The sequence below is a fragment of the Palaemon carinicauda genome, chromosome 44 (assembly GCF_036898095.1).
Source record: "Palaemon carinicauda isolate YSFRI2023 chromosome 44, ASM3689809v2, whole genome shotgun sequence".
Classification (NCBI taxonomy): Eukaryota; Metazoa; Arthropoda; class Malacostraca; order Decapoda; family Palaemonidae; genus Palaemon; species Palaemon carinicauda.
Window position 1 is genome coordinate 36,994,671 of NC_090768.1, and position 10,030 is coordinate 37,004,700.

At 37.7% G+C, this 10,030-nt stretch overlaps 1 protein-coding gene across 5 annotated transcripts in view; it reads right to left on the reverse strand.

Annotated features, from left to right (window-relative positions):
• The window catches only part of Hcf (Host cell factor), a 44,744-nt gene that overhangs the window by 24,682 nt on the left and 10,032 nt on the right, over nucleotides 1–10,030 (reverse strand). For all 5 annotated transcript variants that reach the window (XM_068366358.1, XM_068366356.1, XM_068366357.1 and 2 more), the window contains exons 2-6: nucleotides 9,713–9,839; nucleotides 9,148–9,330; nucleotides 7,489–7,691; nucleotides 5,619–5,813; nucleotides 1,242–1,387 (exon numbers count right to left, since the gene is read on the reverse strand). In XM_068366358.1, coding sequence (XP_068222459.1) covers nucleotides 1,242–1,387; nucleotides 5,619–5,813; nucleotides 7,489–7,691; nucleotides 9,148–9,330; nucleotides 9,713–9,839 — 854 coding nt within the window. The remainder of the gene's footprint in view (nucleotides 1–1,241; nucleotides 1,388–5,618; nucleotides 5,814–7,488; nucleotides 7,692–9,147; nucleotides 9,331–9,712; nucleotides 9,840–10,030) is intronic.

The following is a 10,030-nucleotide window of genomic DNA, read 5'->3' on the forward strand; positions in this document are numbered from 1 at the left end:
TATGAAGTTTAATCAATTCACTGGTGTTCATTGAACTTGTACACACATTCAGTATAAAGCTCATCAATGTAATAAAGTGTCACATTAAAAAAATACCAGCATCAATAACTATCTAGGAACAGTAATTATGTATAGACTATTATTAATAGGAATTAGGAGCTATGTAGTATGTACCTTGTTCTTTTAAGGAATAAATCATCTAGGGTGATCAAGTATCCATAGGTTATATAACCATGAATTATTTCTTCAATGAAAAAACTTGGTAAAACTTTAGTTTTCATTTCAAAACTGATAAGGGAGACAACGGGGAAAGTTAACTGGCAGGAATAGAGCCTGAAATAGGATTAAGGCAAAACCAAATAAAAAGAAGACTGGAGGTCAATCATTGCCTAATTTGTTGGGGGACATGGCATACTTAAGAACTATAATAGAAACTTGTATAAAACTACACAAGATTATGTATATAATTTCAAAAGCCTACATTAAGCTCCCTCAGTAAATACTAGTTTTATTCCTATGCTTCAAATATGCAGCTCTCAAATTTTAAAGTATTTGCAAGAATTAAAGCCATGCAGCTCCTAAAAGGGATCCACAACTATGAAGGTAATTTTCTAAACCCCAAATACAGTTGCACAATTAGGGAAGTAACACCACCTAATGATCAGTAACATGCTTATATTTAATATTAAAGTATTGGAGAAAACAAATGAATGGTCATCTTATATCATTATTATTATTAATATTACTATAGTCCTTTAGAGTGTCATATTTGCACCGACTCGCAACGGTGCCCTTTTAGCTCGGAAAAGTTTCCTGGTCGCTGATTGGTTAGAATTATCTTGTCCAACCAATCAGCGATCAGGAAACTTTTCCGAGCTAAAAGGGCACCCCGCGAGTTGGTGCAAATATGACTCGCTAAAAGAAATGGACTACAGGTATAGCTAAGCTACAACCCTACGGGGAAAAGCTTATGTCTATAGACCCCAACAGGGAAAATAGCCCAGAGAATAAAGGAAATAAGGAAACAAAGGAATGTGTGCCAGAGTGTACCCTCAATTTATCTAAAAGACAAATATGTTGTTCGGATTGTTACCACAAGAGAAATTGCAGTCATAGCCAAAAATTAAGATGCTAAAGCAATGCTTTGGTGCTAAAACAAAAGATATTTTCATGAAATCAGGTTATCATGGAACCATTCTCAATAGCATACATACTTAATAAACAAAATTCGAGGGACGAACCTGGTTGTTCCAAGCTTTTCTATACCCATCTCTTCCTGACCAAACAAATAGACGGGAATGAATTCCAACAGAACAATGACCAGCCCTGGCACGAGGCATTTGATCTTCAAATTTCTCCATCATTGCATTCTCCCAAGCCATATTTTCTGAAAAACAGCACAAAAGAAAAAACTCTAGAATCCTCATATTACCATTACATTAAATTCCATGATAAAAACTAACAACAAACTCAAAATGCTATTTGCATGATTAACCAGAATTTCATATCAATATAATTAATTCAAGAGATAAAAACAAACATATACTCAAAATGTCATTTGCAAGATTAAGTAGAATTTCATATCAACAGTAATTAATTCCAAGATAAAAACAAACAACATATACTCAAAATGTCATTTGCAAGATTAACTAGAATTTCATAGTAACAGTAATTAATTCTGAGATGAAAACAAACATACACTCAAAATGTCATTAGCAAGATTAATATGAATTTCATATTAACAGTAATTATCATGAATCTAGTATGAGTCCTTTCTATGAACCAAATTTGAGATAATCACAAAATTTCAATAGTTTTTATTTTTCCTAGTCATACAAACATTTGTCCTTTAAACACTTAAAAAACAACAACATCGCTGACCAGGCTGGGCAAATAAATTCATCCTTTGTGAGTATGGGAGGAGCATAGGAAAAATGGGGGGTACCCTATTCTCCCACAAGGGCTGATTCCCTATTCTGATCCCAGAGCTACAGGATTTGTGGGGTTTTGAGGTGGAAATTAAACCTTTAAAGGACTAAGGTATGTAGTTAGGAAAAATACAAATTACCTAAAATTTGTGATTTGTTCAGACGCAAATACAAACCCTCGTCCGTTAAATATGAGACTCCCAGTTAGGAAAAGTAAAACCCTACCCGAGCTAACCATGTGACACCTTTATTCCTAGCCCACTCTCTACGCATCTATTCTTGGTCCTAAAGGAGGGAGACAGCTACCACTGACAGGGGGAACCCTTGGGTTTTTTAAAGGCGTCAGCCTTCCAAGCAAAATCAAAGTAACCGGGTTTGTCCAGTCTAAACCCATCACTCTTTGCGAAGAAAGGACACAGTTTCATGTACCATACATCAATATTTCTCTGTTTCACCTGGTATGCTTCTCCTTGCTTTGGAGATGGACGTGTGTCATTGATTGGAGGGAAAGTAAGGAAGAAAGTCATGTACTAGCCATTTACAGTTTCACACTGTCTGGATTCAGATGCAATTTGGCTGAGGACGTAGATCACTTGTTTGGCGCAGTTACAACCAGCTCCAAGGAGAGGGTGTCCAGGGACCTGTGTGTAACCGCCCAAAGGTGGTGGGTCATGAAAATCAATTGTGTCTTCTATACTCCCAGCTGCCAACACCTACTTGCATACACCCACCTGATCATTTCCCGTAGCCATAAAGAGATGGTCTCCCTACAGATCTTTACCCTCCCTGTGTCCACAAATAGGTTCTGAATGGTCGCTCTGTAGGTTGCTGCCCGTTTCAGGTATTCCTAATGGTCCTGAGTGGACATACATAATCTTCTGGCCCATCAGATATTGTCCATAGGAAGGAGATAGAGAAAAACTATAACTGTCGAGTTCTGACGCTGCTGCAATTCCTGGCACAAACTTGAATGTCATCTCTCTCCATCACTCAAGAGTGTGAGACCTGGTACAAAATATGGTGGACCTCACCGACTCTCTTGGCCAATGCCAGTGTCAGAAGAGAAATTGCTTAGAGAAATAGGCCCCTGTCTGAAGCTTCCGGAAGAAGTTCGAACAGGGTCTCTTAGGAATCCCAGGATGTTCCAGCCATTCCATTCCAGATGTACCTGTCTGGGTGAATGTGACTGCTCAAACTTCTAATGAGCATGGAGATCTCCTTTAAGGGCCTTGGTCAAGGCCCTTGAGTTGGAAGACTTGGCCTAGTACTGCCCTATAGCCCTTTACTGCTGGCACTGACAGCTGTTTGTCTATTCTGAGAAAGATCAGGGCATCTAGAGGTCATTCCCCAACATCAAGCACAGAAGACTGCCTATTTAGCTTGGTAGACTGCTATTGGGGGAGTGTTCCTAGATATTACAACATCTTTCATGAAGCTCTCCTCAAAACTGCTATTGAGGGAGTGTTTCTAGATATTACAACATCTTTCATGGAGCTCTCCTCAAAAACACTTTCTTTCTGAGGAGGAACTAGATAGCCTTCACCTGTGAAGAGACGGGTAACACTACGTTGTAGCATTATCGCACATGGGGTTGATCCACGAGGTCTGGCCTCGGGTAACTCTTGAGGCTCTTCCACAAGGAGAGATTAGTTCTGGATATCACTCCATATGGGGGTTACCTTGGTGCCACTAGGGTTAACCAGAGGTTTGGTGTGACTAGGACCCAGTTAAGGACTCTTCTCATCAGGGGTGCTGAAACATGTCCTTGATGAACCCCTCTGGGTCCAGGACTGGTAAGCAATAGACTGGGAGGTTTGTGGTTTAGGATGGCTGAAAACAGGTCTATGGTCAGGGAAACCCCACTAGGTCACAAGTGTCTTTACCACTTAAGAGGAGACTTATCCTTAGGAGGAGAAAGTTCCTATGACCAAAACTGGTTTGGTTAAATGACCCAGGAGAATGTCAATGAACTCTGGTCCTAAAGAGGAATGAAAATTATGACTCCTGTCAGCCCCTAACTTCTACAAAATATGCTGTCCAGTGTATAGGCATTATGAATATGTATACAACAGGTTCATCATTCGCTTTCCTCGGAGGATGGGGGAAATACTTCAAACAAAATTCATATTCTTAAAGTTACTCTGGAGCATAGTTTACCTGCATCTAGCATCGGGTCCAGCAACATAAAGATACGACTGCTGTACCTTGAGAGAGGGTAAGAAGATAGGAAGCATTGCCAGTCATTCTTACTTTTCCTCTCAAGATTTATTCCATAGCCGTTATCTGAGACAGGATGCTACTTTTCCTGTGAGGGACCTGGGTTCGCTCCAACAACTGTTGGGTGGCTACCGCCAATCCTGAGGAAACTGTAACCAAAGACCTGTGAGTATATTCATAAAGGTAGTGGGCAGTGAAGGTCATCTTGCATTTCCAGACTCCGTTATTGAGCTGTGCCAAGGACAGATTCTTCCTGAAGGCTAAGGTAGACCCAATACTTCTGAGTTCGTGAGCCCACGTAATTAAAGGCATGCTTACTTGCGCATCATCTGTGGAGTAGGAGCGCCTGATGGTTTTACTAAGCCTATATGGAAAAATCCTCGAGATCAGTACTTTACCCTCCGAGAACTTAAGGCAAGACGGATGCTCAGGTCTGAAATGCCGTGTTCTGCTGAGGTAGTGTCCAAGTGCTCTCGCAGTTCAAAAAAGCAGGTAGTCTCAGTTACAAGTTGCATCTTCAAGAGAGGAGATGGAGGTCTTGGACCTGGGATCCTAAATCGATGGATTCTGCGTTTCCAAAATTAACTGCGGAACAAACGAAAAAGACCTCCTTCCAACCCTCAACATGACCAATAGCATACAAAATGCTGTGATATTACCCTAGCAAGTAGGACAATGTCCTACATATGATCAGGGTTGTGATAGCCTATTGTTAATGTCCCTGCCAAGTGATTGCCAGCCTCACCATCCTTATGGGCTAAGCATGGCGTGTTTGGTGGAGCCTATAGATCTACCTACTGAATCATCAGTAGCCTGGAAACACTGCTGGCCCTTGCATGGGGCACAAGTCGAATGGGGTTCAACCTTGTGTTACCTCATAAAAATCCCACACTACTGTTCATCACAGTCATGGCACTTCCTCATCCCAGATGGTTCTTCCATCACAAACCTGCAGACAACAAAACACATGAAAATACACACAAAGAAAAACCACAGTTGGGAAAAACACACAAAGGTCAGCTCAGGTCATGGGAGTGGCTTGACTGTTTGAGGCCACGGCATCTCTCCTAACCCCTCTAGCCTCCTGCCCCACAGGATGTTTTTCTTTACCTAAGCCGGGGGTCAGAGAAGCTTGTTGTTTACTCGTATTAAAATGAAAAGGGTTTGTATTCATGTCAGAACAAATTCTATATATACTGGGTTGTTAATAATAACTAAACCACTGTGAAGTATATAATTTAACCCCTGGCACACTGGATAAATTAAGTAATATATTAAAAATTTGCATACAAAATTATTAGGTAATGGGTAATACCTCCAGGTTAATGCATAATTAAATTAATAAGTTTCATCTTCATGAACAGTAAAAACGAGTGTTTTATGTAAATTACTCTACAAATGCATCATCAATAACCTTCAGTGCTAACGTAGTAATTAGTCAACCAACAGTTAGTGTTTTGAAATTAACCTTACCTAAATTAAGACAAGCCAGAGTATTGGTGCATTTCCATTCAGACTTTTCATTGTTTGGTCCCTTTAGTTCTTCTAAAACAAGAGGGACCCATCCCCCAAACACAAACATTTTGTTGCCTAACAAAGTGGCAGAGTGTAAAGATCGTGGAAGGGGATGTGCACCACTAACTGTAGGCCGCTCCCACGTCATTGTATCTGAAAAGAATAATTAATTAATTCTTGATAGTGTTACAGTGATGCTTTTACACCCCCCCTAAGCAATGCCCATAAGAGCAAAGTTTAGTTTACTTTTAAGTTTATGAGATGCAGGTTTCGCTGTTTTATCTTTTACATAGTTTCTAATACTTTGCATACCAATTGACTTGAAAAATTGTTTCACAGTTTCATCTTTAAAGCAGTTTCTAGTACTATGTATACCAATTGACTTGAAAAAAAAAATTCAGTTTCATCTTTAAAGCAGTTTCTAATACTTTGCACACCAATTGACTTCAAATATCAACATAATTTCTGGACATAACTTGACTTCAAATATCAACATAATTTCTGGACATAACTTCAAAACCTGTGGTGTCTCAAGTTATAGAGGCAAGACAATATTCAAACATTAATCATGAACAAAAATAGTGAGACATTGAATAACTTCAATTTCCTAGTACAATCTTTCCCTCATTACATAGAGTTTCTCTTTTAAAATACCAAATCCACATTTAATTTTATTTTGCAATTCGCTTCACTATAAAACATTAATACATCTTCACGAAAGTTTACTAAACTTGAACAGAACAATACTGATCTTGAAAGTATGGAAGATTATCCATCTTATCAAGGACAAGTTATCATCATTAAAGCTTTAAATCAACTTTCTCTGTGAAGTTAAATATAAAATGAGTTCTTGCCTCTCTAGAATTTCAGCCTGAATTGTTTTAAGTTGTAAGGATCCACTTTAACATTTCTCCATAGATACCTCAGCTTCCCTTCTTTGGCCAACAGTTCTCCACCTTCCGTGCCACTTCCTCATTCGTAACATGATCTTCCCACCACACACTGGACACAAATCTTATTATAGCATTCTCAAATCTTTTTAAAACCTTAAATTCATTTTATGTTTCTGCTGTGGTGCAGCCCTTATAAATGTATTAGGTGTCTGTTTCTTCTAGTAATGGAATATTTTTATTCGGCAGCAATCATGCTTGTCTTATCCATGTCATCCTGGCTGAAAGCTACTTTTTTTTCATGGTACTATCTTTTTAATTACTCTTTACAGTCCAGATTATCCCCATGAGTAACATAAATGCTCTGTTTTCCAAGAGCTGCCTACCTAGAAAAGCATGGTTCGTCATTTCTCTCTCTTCCTAATTTGCTCTCCTAATACATTTTCCTTCAAAAATAATCTCTACTCAAAGTATGTAAATATGTTGAATTTTATAAGAATGAACATCACTAATGACAACACTTCATTCATTTGACATTCAGCACCAAGTTCAAAATTTAGCAAGTAGAAAAAATCTCTCACAGAGATAGCTGGGTTCAGTATTCTGTTAATATGTTCACTTAAATAGTGTAATATTTCGGACAAAATAACATATGGTGAAAAAACTATTTCTGACACTAGTATGAGTAGAAATTATAGAATTTAAAGTTTGTATCAGAATTGAGAATTCCATAAAGAATATACAAAATATTCATATACAGTATACCCTTACACGTTTTATCACTTATAATCTTGATATCATCTATATATTTCACATAATTCACTGGTGTCTTAGTTACTATGGACACAAACTTATATATCATCATTGCCAGAAAACACTAAACTATACCACACAGTTCATCGATTCTTCAGTAAGAACAAGAGAAAGAATCTACTTACTGATATCAAGTATCCAAAGGTCTCCCAATCTTGTACCACTCATTCCTCCATATATAACAAGTTTAGGCTTATCTTTACTCATGTACGCAACCCCCGTGTGCGATTCTCTAGGTGGAGGAGGAACACCATAAGTGTCGGGGATGTCCCATGACATAACACTGGAATTGGGCCGCAGCTCCAAAGTATACAGGTCATTCAGGTACCTGAGTTGGAAATTGAATATTTCATTTTTTATTATTACAACACGTAAAGTAACGTTGAATGCATAAACAGTAGTCATGAATACAATTCAAAAGCCATATTAATTATCAGGGCAGGAAGACTTAAATTTTATCTTAACAAAAGCTTTCATACCATTTTGAGTTTTGCAATTAACTGGAATCCAGCAAACAGGAATCATCAAGTGATGAGCAAATAATGTACAGTAAAATCTTTCAACTTATTACTCTTCAGAAATTATGAACTTCACTTCTGCATTGGATTTTACTTGGATGCCTTTTTAGACTGGACACTTTGTTGGTAAATTTCTTAAATTGAATGATAGAAGTCAAATCCAGTCTAATCTAAGCTAAGAAATATATGGTATTACAGTTAGCTGTGGGATCTCTTGACTGTTTTACTGTACTATATATATATACAGACTTTGTTACTTATCTCATAAATTGAGGGTTACTACTTAGAAAGACACTTCAACCATATGGATTTGCAATCCTGGCCGTATATATGCATACGAAAAATGGAAAGCTTAACATAGAGAGGTTTTGAACATTAATTTCTGTATCTTTATATTACACAACTTAGAAATAATATTCAATCCTAAATTACAGTTCTTTTATAAATATGTTTTCAACCTTAAGGTTATCTTGAAAACTATTGATCCTCATCACAACCCACAGTAATCATCGGTCGTCTCATAAAAAAACATCTAATACAGTGAGACAAGGGCAAGAAATGTAATTGAGGGTCAACCTTTGGGAAGGGTATAAAACCTGTAAGCCTCCCTTGCTCAAGTGCAGTCCACTGCTGCCTTTGGGAAGACTAGTTAGTCAAAAGGTTAAGGAACTACCTCAAAAGTAAGGCACAGTCATAGATGCATTAGGTGGTACACATAAGGGATTCCAAATCTGCTCCAGCAGAGAAGCTACAATGGTGGAAAACCTTAACAATTGTATGATTCCTTATCACTGAAGGTGGTTCCACCTAATGGGAGAAACTGAATACCCAACAGTAACAAACATTCTCCTAAGAACTTGCCAAGGTGTGTGCAGTACTAGCCTAGAGTGCAATATGGGTTTGGGAGAACAATAATAACCATTCCTTCTTGCCAAGATATTCTATTGCATGCACACATGCAATAATGCTTGATGGAATATGGTTTTCTTTATGTAATATATATGCAGCCTTTCTACACGCCACTGCATTATCCTTGGTTTTTAACACTTTTTTTTTAGGTTGTTTTTTTATCAACTTCAGCACATTCCCTTGGGGCTGCCGCTCTTCATCTTTTCAAGCTTTCTCCCTCATACCAAGTGTAGTTCACCCACTTCCACTCATCTTCCTCTTTTCTACATACACCATACAAATCACTCCTAACCATAAAAATGCAAATTCTTAAAAACTGTACAGTATATATTTTACAAGGTGCCATAACTTACTTACTTTGGAATATTATTTTTGGGGTCTTCACTGTCATTTGCTAGACCACCAAAAAGATAAACTTTATTGCCGATGATGGTGAATGAATGGCCCAATCTTGGACAGGGTGGCGGACCATTGCGAGGAGGTCGAGGTTTCACCCTTTTCCATTCCCATCTGGAAGCTTGAAGCTCATACAACTCATTGCTGAAAATATCAGTTACATTTTAGTCCAAAAAATTTATTGAAGCATTTACCTAATTCCTATTTATTTCAATTTCTCGGGCATTAACATAAAAACTGGGGTTCTTGTACCCAGGACATTAATTTCCCTTAAAACTGCTAATGACTTCTAAATTACCCTACATTATAATCTTAGGAAAGCATATTGCTGAAGAACATTTGATACACTAATCAAATTGCTTTATCATACTGGCTTACTGAAGATTGTATAGTATTAACCTATTTTCTTTTTGATCTGCCAACTAAACCCCCTTAAAATATTTCTTACTACATTGCATCAAAGTATTTAATCAAAGCATTTGGTTCCAAAGAATAATTTACAGAAAGTTAAAATCATAATACAAACCTGTATTTGCCATATTCAACCATCCCACCAAATACCAGAATTCGTGTGCCATCCACGACAAACCCATATGCAGCACATCCTGGTGGTACATCACCTTTCACTGGCGGTACAAACCACTGATTGGTTGCTGGAAAAGATAAGGATCAACTTAAATGTCAGTATTGAAATCTATAAAAGAATAACAGTGATAAGTCATTTTCAAAGCGCATCCAAATTAGCAGTCTATTGAAATCTATAAAAGAATTACAGTGATAAGTCATTTTCAAAGCGCATCCAAATTAGCACAGTCTATTGAAATCTATAAAAGAATTACAGTGA